The sequence below is a fragment of the Balaenoptera ricei genome, chromosome 10 (assembly GCF_028023285.1).
Source record: "Balaenoptera ricei isolate mBalRic1 chromosome 10, mBalRic1.hap2, whole genome shotgun sequence".
Taxonomy (NCBI): domain Eukaryota; kingdom Metazoa; phylum Chordata; class Mammalia; order Artiodactyla; family Balaenopteridae; genus Balaenoptera; species Balaenoptera ricei.
This window is the reverse complement of record NC_082648.1, coordinates 62,973,710-62,992,677: the sequence shown is the minus strand read 5'-3', so window position 1 is coordinate 62,992,677 and position 18,968 is coordinate 62,973,710. Positions and strand designations below refer to the sequence as shown.

The 18,968-nt window shown below is 35.9% G+C and overlaps 1 protein-coding gene across 6 annotated transcripts in view; it reads left to right on the top strand.

Annotated features, from left to right (window-relative positions):
- KCNC2 (potassium voltage-gated channel subfamily C member 2) overlaps positions 1 to 18,968 on the top strand; it is a 199,618-nt gene that overhangs the window by 172,453 nt on the left and 8,197 nt on the right. For all 6 annotated transcript variants that reach the window (XM_059936539.1, XM_059936542.1, XM_059936541.1 and 3 more), the window contains exon 3: positions 16,425 to 17,352. In XM_059936539.1, coding sequence (XP_059792522.1) covers positions 16,425 to 17,352 — 928 coding nt within the window. The remainder of the gene's footprint in view (positions 1 to 16,424; positions 17,353 to 18,968) is intronic.

The window sequence follows — 18,968 nt, the reverse complement described above, 5'->3', positions numbered from 1 at the left end:
TGGTTCAGGTGGTAATGTGAGCTATGGGGGGCGGCAGAAGAAACTTTGCTTGCTGGCCTGCTGCTCACCTCCTGCTGTGTGGCCCAGTTCTTAACATGCTGTGGACTGGTATCGGTCTGCAGCCCGGGGGTTGGGAACCCCTGGTTTAAGTTACCTAGCCTGTGGTATTCTGTTATGGCAGCTAGACCAGACTAATAAACCCAGATTATAGTTCACTTTCCTGTCATTATTCCACCTCCTTGCCTAGGTGAAACCTAACTTTTCCTGAGATTGCTTCTAATTAGCAGTGCCTGCTTTTGCCATGCCTTGAAAAGAAGTACTTTTCACTTTCCTCCCTGCTGCCAAGTTCATACCATGTTTTGAAGCTTTCCTCATTTGAAGTAAAGTTGGCCCCTGTAGTTTATGCATTTAGGCTATCCCTTTTCACTGAAATTACCCACAGAATTTTTGAACCTCTTCCAATCCCTCCTGTTAACATTAAACTTTTTCACCTAGATTTCTTTTAGTAAATGCTATTCTCTGAATCAGTATCTGCAGAAACTCAAAGTTCTTGAATTAATCATTTTCAGAACCCTTTAATTCCACTCTCCATATGTTATTTGACGGTCTTGGAGTTGTTTTATGTAAAGGCCCTGCACTCTGGGCAAAGGAAGGCTGTGGTGCTTTTAAAATATTCCCCTAATTTTTGATATTTCTCCCTTCAAAAGGCAGTGTTTGATTTCTCCCTTTTGGATGTGGGCTGGATTTAGTGATTTGTTTCTAACAAATAGAATGTGGAGAAAGTGATGGTACATCAAGTAACTTCTGAGACTAGGTCATAAAAGACATCACCTTTCCTTCCTTGTTCTTTCTCTCTCTTGGATTCCTCACTCTGGTGTGGGCAGCTGACATGTGATGTTATGAAGGCACTCAAGGAGCCCTATGGAAAGGCCCACGTGGTAAGAATCTGGGACCTTCTCTCAATAGACAGTAGGAATTTAGGTCTCCTACCAACAGACTGTGAGTGTGCTACCTTAGAAATAGATCTGCCAGCCCCAGTTAAACCTTAGGTGACCACAGCTGCTGGCTGAAATCTTGACTACAACCTCATGAGAGGCTCTTAGCCAGAACCCACCCAGACCCACCCTGACCGATATGAAATTGGGATAATAAATATCTGTTGTTTTAAGTTGCTAAGTTTTGGGATAATATTCACATAGCAGTAGATAACTACAACTTTCATGTCTGGAAGCATGGGAGCAAGGAGATTAATTAGAAGACTGTAGTGATTTCTCAAAGAGATGATTGTCACTTGGATTCCAGTGAGTTAGTGAATTAGACTCTGAAGTGAGGAGGAAAGGGAGGTGCCAAGATGACCTCTCAGTTTTGACTTGAGTACCAGTGTTCCATCTACTGAGATAAAGAAGATGAAGGGAAGAACAGATTTGAGGCGAAAGAAATTTAAAAATTTGGTGAACCTACTTGACACCATGTCTAGTGACAATGACAAGAAAGCAAAGCAATTGAGCGAGAATGCAGTCTAGAGCTCAGCGAGGTCAGGAATGGGGATATAAATTTGGAATCAGAAGCAAATGGACGTAGGTTTTAATCATTGGACCATATCAGGTCGCCTAAACATAGAAAGGGATCTGGAGCGAAGCTGTATATTGTTCCATCATTTGGAGATCAAGTGGAAGAGAGGAAGTAGCAAAGAAAACTGAGAGTATTGTCCAGAGAAGTAGGGAGAAAATTGGAAGAACATGGAAAATCACTTAGTGAGAGTGTCTCAAAGGGAGAGGGCATTTAGTATTTACTGCTTCTGAGAGTGAGAACATAAAAATATCCATTGGAATTGGCAACTGACTTGCAACTGATGACCTCTACAAGAGCCGGCTGCTCTAATTGCAGAAATATGAATGGAAGACAGACTGAAGTGAGTGGATGGCTGACTTTTAAACATTTTGTCTCCTTCTTATTGAATGAACAATTTCTATCTTTATTTGAGGCATTTGTTTCTTTTTATCTTTTCCCCCAAATAGATTAAATGCTTTTTGTACATAAGAACTTGTTGTGGTTTCTCCAGAATCTCAGGGCAGAGAGCCTTCAACTTAATAGTTGAACAAGAAATATTTATTGAATTGAATTAGACTCTTGCACAACCAACAAAATATAGAACAGAGAAGAAAGAAAACTGTAGGTCATTAAAAACATCCCATGAAGGATTACTATAACCGTTTGAGAAGGACTTATTAGGTATGGGGGTTCCTTCTCCAGTCCTAGTTCTTTCAAAAGCTTACCCTGTCTTAAAGAAATTTTCACATTTGCAAAATCAAAATCAACAAAGCCTGTTGGATATGCAAAAACTGTTAAATGGCATTAGATGGCTGATTTGCTTAGTATTCCTAAAATGTGTCCTTGATGCAAACAAAACAAAAATGACAAAGCAGAACAAAATAAAACAAAACCTAGATAAAATTTGGGCTGTTGCCAAATGGTTGAAGTTCTGAAAAGAAGAAATAAGGTAATAAAAAATGGGATGTTAACGAAAACCTAAAGCACAGTCACAGTTGTCTTTTCCTGGTTGACTAAAACTTTTAGCACATATTTTAAAAGAAATGTTTTACCTTTAAGAATGAAAGCAATTCAAGTTGTGAGTGTCATTTTAGAGCTTACAGCATTTTTAAGATTCTACAGTGTGGAAAAGAGATACTTTGGGTTTCTTTCTAAGTCAGCATTGTGCAAGCTCAAGAGAATATTAACTGTAGGATTTTCTAGCTCTATTAAATATTCAGAAGCTTCCCTTTTGTTGTCTCTGTATCAAGGGCAAGTCCTGTAAACCTTGCTTTGGAAGCTCTGAAATGAGCTAAATAATCTGTGAAAACCACCATTTCTTTCTCTAGCGAGAATATATATTTTTGAAAAGTATGTAAAGGAGGAGAACCCAGCTCATACATGTCCATTCATGCAAGTTTCAGACTTTTTTAGATACTTTAGGAACAAAATGTATAGTTGACTTAGTCCAAATAATGAACACACAATTGCTTTCTATCCTGACACCTGTTTGCTTAGTTATTTTTGCTTATGTAGAATCAGCATTTGGTTATTATATCAGTTATTTTATAAGGACCTTGAAAAAGTATTATATATAAAGATCCATAAGATAAATCAGGAATAAAGCTTAGGAATTTCATTTTCCTGGCTTTGCTGCTTTTGCACTATTTTTGAAAAAAGTTTAGCATGTGTGCGTGCATGAGTGTTTGCATGCATATATGTGTATAAAATGCTATTTATTGGAATACTGTAATATTTATTTTCTAAATATTTGTGTTCAGTAGAGTTTAAGATTCTTGTTTTGAAAAAAGGTGAATTCAGAGAAGCAATATATGTTACAAAACAGAGAGCTTTGACTTTAGTCTCTACACCTCGGTTCACTTTTCTTTAAAATGAGATAATGGAATCTACTGTGCAATATGTTTGCAGGATTAGAAGAGATGCAAATTATTTTTTAGGACAGATGCCCTCACTGAATTTTATGTTAATATTATTATTGCTCTTGGTTTTAGATTGTTATTTTTATTATTTTTGGTTGCTATTTTTAAATGACAAAGGCAGTGTTGCTCTTGGCATCTTAAAACTATCCCTAGTTTTTTAGATTATCACTTATTAATCATATAAACTGTCATTGGTGGCATAGCCCTGAATTTCTTACTTTCCTGATGTCTCTGAGGACAATGGACACTGAATTAGATTTAGGAGGTAGAATTAGTTAAAAACAGTATAAAACAATTGTGTAGTTACCATATTTTGCTGATTGGTTATGGATAGAAAATGTCTATGATTTAGACAGTTTTTATAGTATTTGGGAATGTTTGGTATTAGCTTTCATTACTAAGCTCTTATCTTCACAATTTCAAAATTATGGTCTGGTGCTGTATTAGCTGAATAACTTTTTATATTTTCTAGAATTGGCCCATTTTTTTTATTCTTCTAGCAAGTAGAGCCAAAAAATTAAAAATTTGTGATGATCTCTATGAATAAAACTGGCTTACCCTTGTGAATGCAGTAATGTGTGTGTGTGTGTGTGTGTGTGTGTGTGTGTGTGTGTGTTTGCGACTCATACTTTTCAGCACCCACTAGTTTGTTAATCCCTTGCAATCTGGATTCTCTCCTATTTCTTCACTAAAAGTGCTTAATCAAGGGAAACTAAGGATGGCCTAATTATCTCATTCAAAAGTCCTTTCTCCATTTTTATCTTCTTTGAATTCTGCAGAAATTGGCATTGTTAATCCCTCTTCCTTGAAGCATTATCTTTCTTTTCTTATCTCTGACATTGCCCTGCTCTTGTCACTCAAACTGACAATCTGCTCCCTTGTTAGTTCCCTTATTAGTCCCTTATTAGTCTTAGTTTATACTTTTCTTCCTAATCTATTATGTTTGTTGTTTTCATAAGCCTTCTTAAACATCCGTTTGGGGGAAGTGGTTGGGTGTAAATAAGTGAACCGAAGTTGTGTTAAACTTTGTTTGGCGTGGCCATAGTCTTTGCTATTGTCAATATTTATTAAGCACCACTCAGCACCATTGACATAAAATAGGAATAAAAATTCCTGCTGTCACAAGCTTGTGTTCAACCAAAGGAGAAAAAATAAAATATTACAGAAATGAGGGAAGTGCTATAGTAGAGATATGACTAGGAACCTAACAATAAAGTGCTTAATTTTGCCTTAGATTTCAGGGATTTCTTTCAAAGACTAAGTGATCTCTGAGTTGAGTCTTCAATGTTAAGTAGTTCTTTGCCAGTCACACAAAGCAAAGAGGTATATTTCAGACAGAAGAACTGCATGTACAAAGGCATGAGGATTAGAGTGCCTGGTACATCATAGAAGATGGTGAGGTTCACAGTAGAAAGGTGTGTGAGGTCCACATAAAGAAATTTCTTGAATGACATATTAAGAACATTGTGTGTTATCCTGTAATTGGGAGCCATTAAACTATTTTAAGCAGATGAGTGACATAATCACATTTGTTCCCTTAAAGGAGTGCTTATTCCTAGTAATCCAAGACAAGCTAATTAAAGGAAAATTAAAAGATAAGCCACTGGCATTGGGAATGGAGAGAAGGGAGAAGAATACTAACTAGAGGTATTTCAAGTCTGAGAATCTACACAATTCAGTGATTCAACAGACAAAGGTGTTGGGAAAATAAATAGGGAATCTAGGTACCAAGCTGGTTAATGGGTAAATGATGGTTCAAAATAACAGAAAATATAATGGAACAGGAAGATCAGATTTGAGCAGTATATTAGGCAGGTAGAGTTTGAAGTTCCTTTAAAATCTTCAATAATAAAATGTATAATAGTGTGATGGTTAATTTCATGTGTCAATTTGACTGGGCTAGGGATGCCCTGATAACTGGTAAAACATTATTTCTGGATGTGTCTATGAGGGTTTCTGGACGAGATTAGCATTTGAGTCCATCCACTTGGGTAAAGAAGATCCCCCTCACCAGTGTGGGAGGGCATCATCCACTCTGCTGAGGGCCAAAAAAACAGAAAGGTGAATTAGTTCTCTCTGCTTGAGCAGGGACGTTTATCTTCTCCTTCCCCCGAACATTGGCACTTCTGGTTCTTGGACCATCAGACTCAGACTGGGACTTACATCATTGGCTGCCCTGGTTCTGAGGCCATCAAGCTTGGACTGGGATTACACCACTGGCTTTTTCTAAACCTTCAGGGGGCAGACAGCAGATCATGGGACTTCTCAACCTCTGTAATCTTGTGAGCCAACCCCTCATAATAAATCTCTTTTTATATATCTATATATATCCTATTGATTCTGTTTCTCTGGAGAACCTGGACTAACAGAGCCATTGCTTTGATTACCTCCATATTATTTGTTAATTAACTGAGACTGAAGAACTGTATGGATTTGGAGAATTATGATTATAAATCACGAAGAAAAGGTATAACCTGAAGATTGATATTTCATGCATTGATGGCAGTTGGAATTGTGGAAGTAGATGAGATTACCAGATTTCCAGAGATTTCAATATTTAAACTGTGGATGCAGATATTTCTGATTATTCCAGATTTCTGTAAATACTGAGAATTCCTTAGGTTAGAGCTCAGTTCATTCATGACAGTTTTAAAAGTATTAATATGATAAATGCATGTTTTTATTTATCTAGTAAAGCAGCTAATTGTATTGAAAATCACACTGGAGACCTTGTGATCTTGTATAGAGTCACTGTTGGGTCCTATTAGCTATATATAGAAGAGCCAGGAGATACCTATTTTCCTGGATTAGGATACAACTCAGTGATGTGAGCAAACGTATTTTCAATAAAAAATAAATTTTTAAAAAGAATAGCATCTCTGAAAGAGAAAAAATAAAGTGAGAAGAGTGGCATTGTTTTACATTTTTGCAAATCTCTTTCATGTCTGACTTAATAGAAGATGGCTGGATTCTCATATCTCCTTGTGCATTCAGTCTGTTGTAATACCACATGTCATGTAGCTTCTGGAAAACGTCCCTGTAAACTGGTGTGACAATGACAATGAAAAAGGCAAAAATCATTTTAATATCATTACAAAACTAATTTTGATTTTGTAGACCCAAACAAGGTTCTGAGGACCGCTAGAAGTCCCCAGGCCATGCTTTGATAGCTGTTGATATAGTTAAATCGCTAAGGCAAGCAACATTAAGGTCGACCCTACTGGGTTTCCAATTACACAGCCAATCAATCCCCTCCCGATTTTAAATATGGCTTTTCTGCATCTCGTAACGAAATTACAAGTTACACATAGGCTTTTGTTTTGTGGAATATAGAATATTTGCCTCTGCCCTCTGGGAAGAATTTGAACTATTTGCAAGATGCCGAAGATCTTCAGGTAGAGGAGGAATTGAAACTCTAGTGTCCTCTATCCACATAGGATACCTGCGGAGGTAGACTAGAGTGTACTGGAAGGTCCTGACACAGGCTTTGTAGCAAGGAAGGGCAGATGTCCACTAAAACAATCATCTTGAGGAGGAGGGAATACTAAAGTCCTAACAAATATGTAAATCTGTTTGGGGAAGGGCCAGATCCATTGGAGCTATGCCTGGGCTTGGAAGACTCTCAGGACTCAGTTACCTTGGCACAGGTCCTGTTTATAGAAAGGATTACTGAGCAAGCAGATATGGAAAAAAGAGAACAATATATGTGAGACCGAAGCTTGGGACACTCTGTGGTGTACAGCAGAGGTGACACTACAGGGTAGACAGCCGTTCATGTCACTGGGTAGAGTGTGTTTTAACCACACCACCATAGTGTTGAAAGAAACAGATTTATGAGTCAGCGAATCTTTGGCAGGTGTTTTAAAGCTAGTCACCTCCCGTCACCTTCAACTAATCCTCCCTTAACCTCTCTCACTTTCAACTGAGTAAAATCAAGGATCCTTAAATAATTCATTTTGGAAAGTAATTGTTAGTCTAAAGAAAGAGGTACTGGGGTACATAGGGCTTAAAATGTGCCCCCCTACGTAAAATCCTAGATCATGGTGGTGTACATCATATCAAGACAAACTGAATCATTTAAAAAATAAATTTAAGACAAATTAATATATGCTAAAGATGGAAAATTTGGTTTGGGGAGAGTTTTCGATAATAGGAATTTAGGGTATACAATTCATGTTTATGTTGTGAAATGACTATATATAATCTGTTATTCTTATGACTCAAAAGGTATAGAATTTTTCTCCAGTCTAATGAAACAGTTATAAAAAGTATTTTCACTAAGTATGTTAATTGTACACTTTACATTTCATTGTGAGACTTAGAGAAGTAAAATGATATTGTATATGACTTTTAATTCTAGTTCCCTAACTTTGAATACAACAATCCATTATGATAAAACTAATATTATGTACAGGCCTCTCTTGCCTGTATCCTGGAAAATTATACTTGGGTGTGAGTGGATAGGCCTTGACTGTAAACAAACAACTAAAATTTCAGTGAAATCAGTCTGTGGCATAGAAAAAAAAAAGGAGAGAGAATGGTATATATATTGGATAAAGGTACCAAAAAACATGATTGAAGATATTTATTAGGGGCCACATAAGTCTCAGTAGCCAAAAGAAATATTGGGGTATATTTTCTTGATTTACGGAATCTAAATCTTATATTGTTCTATGTCTTTTGGGTTTTTTGTCTATTTCTATGCCTATCTATATATTTGTGTCTATATTTAATCTATACCTACTGTGTATAATACACATATATCCATACATATAACACATTTTATATGTAGATATAGACATAAAACATATAACTTGTTATAAACATATACATGATTATATACAGTTACCTGTAGCTTAATCTTCTTCACTGATTTCTGAGTTTAGTAATCATGTATGTGATCAGCTTTCTTCAATCTAATTCAATACGATAAATGCAGTTAAGTTTGTGGAACTGCTTTTAAATGGTGAAACTTGGATGAAGAGAAATTGATTTTACTGGCTTCAGAAGTCAAAGTAATTGTCAACTCTGCATGGAACCAGCAAACACTGGTCTCTAGTTTTCCCTGTTTGGCTGGCCTTTGAGGATAGACTTACTAATGAAAGAGACTTTTTCTCTCTCTAGAGACCACATTTCTGTAAACACCACCACACTTGTTAATTACGGCAAAAGTAGTACATGGGACTTGAATACATACATAATTAAGAGCATCTGCTGAGGTTCAGGTGCTGTAGAAAAGAAAAATTGCAAATGTATAATTTCTATGGACAAATAAAATCAGCTTAATGGTCATTGAGAATGAAGATCCAGGTTTAATCCTCTCTTGGTCATTACTTTCTTTGAATTTTGTTTTAAAATTAAACTTAAAATACATGATTAAAATTTTGTGAAAAATGTAAACTTTGCAGGCATTTATAAAATCAGTTATGATTCTCCATTAGCAACACACTCACCTGAGACCACTCATACCCAGACATCACCACTGCTGAGGATATAGTGTTTCTATTTATTTGCATACACTAGTTGTACATAAAGAAAGAAATGGGATTGGACTCTGTGTATTGTTGTGCCACAGCCATTTAGAATAGAATCTGATACTTAGTATTTACTATGAGCCACTTGTTGTTGTTTAATATGTTTCATTAGTGATCATTCTGGGTCAGTATGTATTGAACTACATCATTCTTTGTGATGCGATTTTATGACAATACCATGACTATGAATATTTACATTTTTCTGGGTCTTTTCGGGTACAAATAACGCTTAAATTAATCCCCTACATATATCCTTGTACTTTTATATACATATTTTACCAGAGTAAATTTCTAAAAGTGGAGATTTTGGATCAGGAGGCACTATGAGCTCTGATACTTCATCATTGGAAGTCCTTGCTCTTCTCGTGTATTGATTTCATTTAAGAGAGGAAAGCAGAATGAGCACAATAGGAATGAAGCATTCCCATTTGGAAAATATATAATGCTCTCGAAATACAAACTAAAAATAGGTGTACCTCATGTGGGATTGTAAAAACAAATTCCTTAGCATACATTTAAGTAACTTGCCTTAAAAATCTTCTCATAATGTTTATTTCCAAGTATTAAATTATCTCATTGACTTTCATTAAAAAATAGAGGTGAATTTAATTTTTCTTCAGATTTTTTCTCCCTTTAAGTTTTTCAATGAAGGTCCATATTTCTAACTGTGAATTAATAAGATGAAGTGACTTTTAAAAGACAGATTCTGTGTTGCGGCGAACAGAATTTTTACGTAACAAATAAATATTTTTAAAAGTGCTGCTTTACTAATTTCATAAGAACTGAGCACCTATTTCTTGTCATGGGTTAGGCCTTGTCCTTGGCTCTAAGGATAGATGTTAAGTCCTTGTCTTTGAAGAACTTGTGAGCATGTAGATTCAGTAACAAAAGTGTGTGAAAATTGCTACAATATCATCAGTGATCCTGGGCTAGGGAAGCATTGAGAAGGGTCACTTAATGAGTCTGGTTCTCATTATGTTTGTAAGTTCTGGAGCTTTTGAATTAGTTATTGAGTCCAATTTTTTTTATTTATTTATTTATTTATTTATTTATTTAGCTAGCTAGCTATTTATTATTGAAGTATAGTTGCTATACAATATTATGTAAGTTACAGGTGTACAATATAGTGATTCACAATTTTTTAAGGTTATACCCATATACAATTATTATAAAATATTGCTTATATTCCCTGTATTATACAGTATATGTTTGTTGCTTATTTTTTACCTAATAGTTTGTAGCTCTTGATCCCTACCCCTATATATTGCCCCTTCGCACCTTCCTCTCCCCACTGGTAACCCCTAGTCTGTTCTTTATATCTGTGAGTCTGCTTCTGTTTTTTTATATTCACTAGTTGCATTTTTTAGATTTGACATATAAGTGATATCACATAGTATTTGTCTTTCTCTGTCTTACTTATTTCACTTAGCATAATGCCCTATAAGTCCATCCATGTTGTTGCAAATGGCAAAATTTTATTCTTTTTTATGGATGAGTAGTATTCTAGTGTGTGTGCGTGTGTGTGTGTGTGCACGTATATATCTCTACAACACATCTTTATCCATTCATCTGTTGATGGACACTTAGGTTGCTTCCATATCTTGGCAATGGTAAATAATGCTGCTATGGGCTTCCCTGGTGGCGCAGTGGTTGAGAATCCGCCTGCCAATGCAGGGGACACGGGTTCGAGCCCTGGTCTGGGAAGATCCCACATGCCGCGGAGCAACTAAGCCCGTGAGCCACAACTACTGAGCCTGCGCGTCTGGAGCCTGTGCTCCGCAACAAGAGAGGCCGCGATAATGAGAGGCCCGCGCACCGCGATGAAGAGTGGCCCCCGCTCGCCACAACTAGAGGAAGCCCTCGCACAGAAACGAAGACCCAACACAGCCAAAAATAAATAAATAAATAAATGTATAAAAAAAACGATTATTGGATCCTATCTTAAAAAAAAAAAAAAAAAAAAAAAAAAAAAAAAAATAATGCTGCTATGAACATTGGGGTGCATGTATCTTTTTGAATTAATGTTTTGGGTTTTTTTTTTTGGATATATATCCAGGAATAGAATTGCTGAGTCATATGATAGTTCTATTTTTAGTTTTTTGAGTAACCTCCATACTGTTTTCCACTGCAGCTGCACCCATTTACATTCTCACCAACAATATATGAGGGTTCCCTTTTCTCCACATCCTTGCCAACACTCGTTATTTGTGTTTTGATGGTAGCCATTCTGACAGGTGTGAGGTGATATTTCATGTGGTTTTGATTTGCATTTCCCTGATGATTAGTGATGTTGATCATCTTTTCATGTGCCTGTTACCCATCTGCATTTCCTCTTTGGAAAAATGTCTATTCAGTTTTTCTGCCCATTTTTTAGTTGAGTTGTTTGTTTTTTCTGTGTTGAGTTGTAGGAGTTGTTTATATATGTAGGATAATAATCCTTTATTGGTCATATCATTTGTAAATACTTTCTCCCATTCATTAGGTCGTCTTTTCATTTTGTCAATGGTTTCCTTTGCTGTGCAAAAGGTTTTAAGTTTAATTAGGTCCCATTTGTTTATTTATGTTTTTATTTCCTTTACATTAGCATATGGATCCAAAACAGTATTGCTGTGATTTATGTCAAAGAGTGCTCTTCAATTATATCTCAATAAAACTAGAAGAAAAAAAGAATAGTTCTAATAAAAAAAAAATGTTCTGTCTATGTTTTCCTCTAGGAGTTTTATAGTATCTGGCCTTACATTTAGGTTTTTAATCCATTTTGAGTTTATTTTTGTGTATGGTGTTAGAGAATGTTAGTTGTTGAGTTCAGTTACATATATTTTAATGCTAACCTGAAAGAGAAAATGATGAAACATACAAATATACCGCAATTTCCCCGTTTCTCTCAGCCTATTATATATACCTGGAGATTCTACTTGAATGTTTGCTTCGAGGTTGATTGACATAATACCTTCTATGTAGAACCTGGACGCTGAGGACTTCTACTCCATAATTGCTAATTGGGAAAAAAAAGGGAGAGAGAGAGTTTGGGGCACTCTATGTTGCTAAGCATGGGCACTGAGCTTCTGGAGAAAAAGTAACTACTCACTGGACACACAAGCCAATATTTTAGTAGGATATTCCCAGCCTGAAACTGCCTTGGGTGAAATATCAGTTCTGTGAATTCAGTCAACATGCTACATTTTGTCTGGAAAGCTTTCTAACATTTTAATTAGTATTTAACATGCCTCTTTTTATTTTCGTTTAATGCTTGTAGGAGTCTGTGGTCTTATCACAGGGGAAAAGGAAGAGAAAGATGGCAGTATAAGTTTCTTCCCCAACTCCCTGGTAAGATACAAGCTTCATTAGCAGAATGAATGGAAGCTAACATTGGCAACATTTGGACCTGTGAGCCAATTCAGTTTACTTCAGCTGTAAATTTGGCTTTTTTGCTTCAATATGCACACTTTCATTTTTCATTTCTGTTATTTCCTTTTTTCACATCATTTTTACCCCCACTAGAATATAGTCTACCTTATTATTTTGTTAATTTATTATTCTTTTATTAATTTTTCCATCCTTCTATTCATCCATCCAGCCATACTAAATACTAACTATTGTGACAGAAGCAGGAGGTACAGAAATGAATATGACATCGTTCCAGTCCTTAAGCAGTTCCCAGTTCAGTGAAGAGGAAAACAAATAAAACCTTCTTTTTCCCCATTTATTTCCTTTTTAATTTTTTTTAATATTATTCAATCTAACCTCATATTTACCCATCTCAGCTTAACTCAGTGAGTCAGGAACAAAAGAAGACATTTTCTATATCCAAGACTCTTAGATTTAAGTTCAGATAAAGTGCACAAGTTCCTTGCTAAAGGAATCCAAATGTGGCCTCTGGGTAATTCTAGATCTTCAAGGTTTCTGGAGTCACCCTTTCATTTGATACTCAAACTAAGTTCCTAATAAACTGAGATCCTATTCTTCATTCCTTGGGAAGCTCTGTCTCCCAATATCTCCAAGGACTTTATTGGGAGCTGCATTTCTCCTTATTACATTTTACTTTTATTTGTTACTCTCTTATGGTTTTGAATCTCAGTACGTATTTTGCCTCCCGTGGTTGACTGATGTCCTCTTTTTGTTCTCCCATGGTCCAACGCCTTCATTACTCAAAGCACCTTCAACACCAAGCTGTTTTGTACAACCACCTTTTGCTGAAGGCATAACAGAGCAAGCCTCATCTTAGAATTTAATATTCTCCATTGGTCTCCCAAAGTTCTGCTGCTGTACCTGTGGGGGATTTCTCAATTGTTTGTGCTTATATTATGGGCCTCTCCTCCTTCTCTTTAGAGACATTTTCCACTTCCTTCTCTTCAGAATTCAACTTCCTTCCTAGGTCCTCACTTGCAGGCTGACAGAGGCCAACTTCCAATTTCCTACCATGTTATTATGAAGCATACTTTCGTTCTCAGTTACAACTCTTGTTCTAGACCATACCTAGTGTCCTTAGCCTTTATAAATAAAAAATGACCTATCTAGCTGTTTTTTTAAGCAAAATAATGATGTACTTCTAAGGTGAATGTTGTATATTTCCAGGAATATCAAAGTTTGTTTCCATTCTTTATACTCTTTTTAGTTTCCTATTATAATGTTATCACACTCCAGCAGATTTACAAAGTCTTTAAAAGCTAAAGATATACTGAGTTATAAAGATTACAATGAAGAATAATAAAAATACAAAAATCATCATGTAGTTCTTTAAATAATGCTAATAAAAATATTTATAAATGCAAGTTCCAATGACATAAAAACAATTTTTGGTTTCTAAAGTTTTGTGTCTTAGAATTGTGTCTACTTAGAAACTATTCCGTTGCTTTGTTTATTCACAGGTATTTGTGTAGAAGCCAGAATTATGTCACAACACACACACACACATACACACACAGACCCTAAACATCCCATTACGTAGGAGGTAGTGGACTATTCTTATTAAGGTTTAGGAAGACTCTTTTAAGAGTCTACAAATTCTTGTAATTTAAAAACTGCTCCAGTTCATTTAATAATGAATTATCAATCTTGTATTATCAGTCTGTTGAAAAAACACTGGAACAGTGGTTTCAAATTTTACTATGCATAGCAATCACCTAGGAAGCTTGTTAAATGCAAATTCCATCTCCCCAGACAAGAGGATCTGTGTCTGACATCTGGCGTGAAGGTAAGGAATTTGCATTTGTGTAAAGCTCCCCAGGTGTGTTCTAATGAATGTGAGCAAATTCCTTTTCTGGGAATATGGGTGGGCAATTTAAATAACTTCCAAGTACAAAATGATTCATGTTACTTAAATCCCAACCACCAAGTGTGGTATCTTAAGACTTCTTTGACCTTTTCCTGACAACATAACTCATTTAACGAACATAAATATCAGGTTCTAGTAATTCGTACTGAGGTAATAATTATATTTTTTAAGTATACTAAAATATACATAATAATGATTTCTGATATTTTCATAGTGCTTTAGATTAAAAGCCACCTTAATATATATCTTTTATTTTCACTTCATCGCCTGTCAAAAACAAGAGAAGTTGGAAGATAGGCATGGAAAAATCAGTCAAAGCCTTGAAAATGACATGCCTTATAATACTATATGAATGATGTACTAACTGACACAATGCATAGAAACAAGTCCATAATTTGGAGTGGTCCATTTATTTTTAACTGAGGTATAGTTGATGCACAATATCATATGTTTCAGATGTACAGCATTGTGATTCACAACTTTTGAAGGTTGTATTCCATTTACAGTTATTAAAAAGATTGGATAATATTCCCTAAGCTGTACTATATATCCTTGTAACTTATTTTATACATAGTAGTTTGTACCTCTTAATTCTTTACCCCTATCTTGCCCTTACCCCCTGGGGTGGTTCTTTGAAGCAGATAATCTCAGACCAAAGTTTTCTTTTTTTTTTTAGTCTTTTTGTGTATCTCTTATGTATTTGGCGAGATCTGTATATCTCGTCCATTGAAGATCAACCAGGGGAAAAAAAAGAGGTGGTTTCAATCTCTTCTTGAAACTTAGACCTTTTCAATGTCATGGTTGAGACGCAGGAAGAGCTCTGGGTTTGGGATATACCCTATTATTTCTAAATAATGGCCTCCCTCCACTTGACTGATGACCTCCTCCCCCTGAATAATTCATTTGTTTAGACATTCAAGGAATAGTCTCTTGGTATTCATTAAGCATGCTCAATCTAAGAGCATTATCAGAGAGCACCAGGAATCTGCCAGCTTCTTTGAAAGCCTCTGGTGCTGACAAATGGCAACAGTGCCATTTACTAAAACAACTGGGTTTCAAGTTTTCAGATCTTTAATATTAAGAAGTATGTGATCCCAAGATAAATAAAGGTTTCAACATATTTGTATTCTACATTTGAGAGTTTGGTAGTTATGGGAACAGAATCGGGGGCAAAACTTATCAAGTTAGTGTCTCAGGTCTATCACTTTGTAATCTTATGACTTTGGAGAAGTGACAAACTCTGTGACTAAAAGGTGATGGTGTAGTGTTGTTATGAGTGTTGACGTGAGTTAATTACATAAATTGCTTTGAAGAGTGTCTGGCGCTAGTAAGAACTATATAAGTGAGAACTTTTATTATTATTCTATATTAGTAGGTGTGTATTCATATATTATTGACCAAAGAAATGTTGAATTAAAAAAAAAAACCCGCAACTTTATAACATATTACTTTAACATTTGGAGTTCTTTTTCAGGACAGGAAGAAGACTGCCTTTTAATTTGTTCCTTAACTCTTTCTCTCTCTTCAGTCTTGATGCCGACTCTTCCTAGATTTGCTTTTTTGGACAAGACTCTGCCTTAAGTTGATATAATATAAATGGTAACATAGCTCAAATCTTTTTTTCATGTTCATACCTCATGACAATCTGAACATTATAGAAGAAACATACAGTTAAATATGGGTGGCTACCAAATTTCTATCAGTGTGGACTGCACCTTATATTTATGGTTGTAAATCTTGATCTAATATGTGAAGATTTCTAGGATGGTAAAAAATATCTGGAGCCATTGTCTACATTTATTTTTTTTTTCAGCCTGTTGCCCTTTAACATTCTTTTGCAAGGATTTTTATGCTCTTTTCACAGGTATAGTGTCTTACATAAAAGAGTCAAATTATTTTCCAACATAAATCAAAACTTTTTACCTATATAAGCTGAAATCAGAACTTGAAACATATCATCAGTGCAACTCTAGTGAATGTTCCCTACACATGTCTTCTTACACTTGAGTAACATGCCAAGTGAAATCTTCAAATATATGTTTATACTTTTTCTTCTACAGGGATTGATACATTTAGATTGAAATATATTATGGTTAGATCACTCTGTGTTTCTTCTTTTATTTCTTTTTTTTTTTTTCTCTACAGTTTATTGCTTTTGCTTCTTTATTCTTCATCCTGGTTTCAATCACAACTTTTTGCCTGGAGACACATGAAGCTTTCAATATTGTTAAAAACAAGACAGAACCAGTCATCAATGGCACAAGTGTCGTTCTACAGTATGAAATCGAAACGGATCCTGCCTTGACGTATGTAGAAGGAGTGTGCGTGGTATGGTTTACTTTTGAATTTTTAGTCCGCATTGTTTTTTCCCCCAATAAACTTGAATTCATCAAAAACCTCTTGAATATCATTGACTTTGTGGCCATCCTACCCTTCTACTTAGAGGTGGGACTCAGTGGGCTGTCATCCAAAGCTGCTAAAGATGTACTTGGCTTCCTCAGGGTGGTCAGGTTTGTGAGGATCCTGAGAATCTTCAAGCTCACCCGCCATTTTGTAGGTCTGAGGGTGCTTGGACACACTCTTCGAGCAAGTACTAATGAATTTTTGCTGCTGATCATCTTCCTGGCTCTAGGAGTTTTGATATTTGCTACTATGATCTACTATGCGGAGAGAGTGGGAGCTCAACCCAATGACCCTTCAGCTAGTGAGCACACGCAGTTCAAAAACATTCCTATTGGGTTCTGGTGGGCTGTAGTGACCATGACTACCTTGGGCTATGGAGATATGTACCCCCAAACGTGGTCAGGCATGCTTGTGGGAGCCCTGTGTGCTCTGGCTGGAGTACTGACAATAGCCATGCCGGTGCCTGTCATTGTCAACAATTTTGGAATGTACTACTCCTTGGCAATGGCGAAGCAGAAACTTCCAAGAAAAAGAAAGAAGCACATCCCTCCTGCCCCTCAGGCAACCTCGCCTACTTTTTGCAAGACAGAATTAAATATGTCCTGTAATAGCACACAAGGTGACACATGTCTGGGCAAAGACAATCGGCTTCCGGAACATAACAGATCAGGTAAGGCACAATTTCAAATGCATGCCATTAAATACTTTATAGACCAGTATGTCCCTGAAATAGAAGACAAGCATTCTCATTTTCCACAAATGTTCATGAGTTTTCCATTCTACCCCTTCACAAAAAATGTGTTTGTGTCAGGCTTGTAGATAGCTAGATTATAGCTTTTCTAAATGAATCCTAAGTAGAAGTCTGCATAGCTGGCTATAGAGTTCTCCTGCTTTAGTGGGAATGCCCTTTGCTGATGGTACCAATTTTTCTTTTGCCTGTTTGTTGCTTTTGTGCCAATGTTTCTTTGTTTCCCTGCACGATGTGATGGTACAATACTGGACATTTTCCATCCTTCATTCTCAAAATGTTGATCTCCATGTCATTTGGCTTGGCGTGTTTGTCTCAGTTTTATCTCTGCCACATGGGGCCATGCATTTTAACCTAATTCACAAGAAGAAGATATGTAAGAAGAATGGACGTTTACATTTCAAAGGCCTAAACACCAAAGAGGTGATATGTAAGATGTCCCTTTTCAAAGTAAATAGCTTCCTCAGTAATATTATGGAGGGTTCATTAAGTTTTCATTATTCTTAAATTAGGATATTTCAATATAATCCCTTTGGATTGGGTAAGGTGCTATGTAATATAATCAGCCCAACATTATTCAGGGGATAGATGATCTGCTTTGGCTAATCAATGGCAAGGTTGAATTTCTCTGTGGATTTCCTTTTTTATGCACTCTGCATTGGGCTTTGTTCCCTCCCAGAACTCAGTTTTGGATGATTTACTGCTTGAATTAGTTGGATTGCTGTTCCTCTCTATTGTCATAGATAATCTAGGGTTGATTGTAAATTGACATTCAGTTTGCCAAAGTAATAGTCAATAGTGTCATCTCTAGTCTATTATGTCTACTACGGATGAAATATTTTGTAGTTTACACAATTTAGATTTTGTCCACTATGAAAAGTTAAGATATATGCATTCCCTATAACTTAGGTAAGTTTGATCTTTTTCTTGTAGAAAAATGACTTACTAGAATCCCATGTGAATAATTTTGCGTTATTTAGAAATAACACCAATTAAACAAAGCAAGCAAGCAAACAAACAAACAGAAAAGGCAAGTGACATTTTCACAGGTTCCCTCCTTAGCTTCCAAAAGTTATTATGAGGTAGATGGAAAAAAAAAAAACTGGCTGGAACTGAACTGCTTTTTAAAAGATTTTATTCACAGTCCTTATGTTTATTTAGTAGATTGTTTTGCAAATTCTGTCAATATGTATCTGAGAATTGTTATGCCAGGAATGTCTTTATGAAAGATGAAATTTAGTTGATGTTGCTGCTCTCATTAGACTGCTCTCACGTACTTGCGCAGAGCCCGTATGAAGGGCATGGAAAGGAGGACACACTCTCAGCCTGGGCAAACATTGTTATAAGCTAGTATCTAGGCTGATAGGACGTGAAAGTCTTTGGCAAGCATATAGAAGTAAACAGTTGTTTCAAGGGCATTTGAGAAGTTGATCTTTTTCCACTGGTATGCTCAAAAATATTATGTCACCTCAAAATAGAGAAACTGGACATAAAGTTTGTGAACTTCAGGATTATTTTCATTACAATTTTTTGGGGAA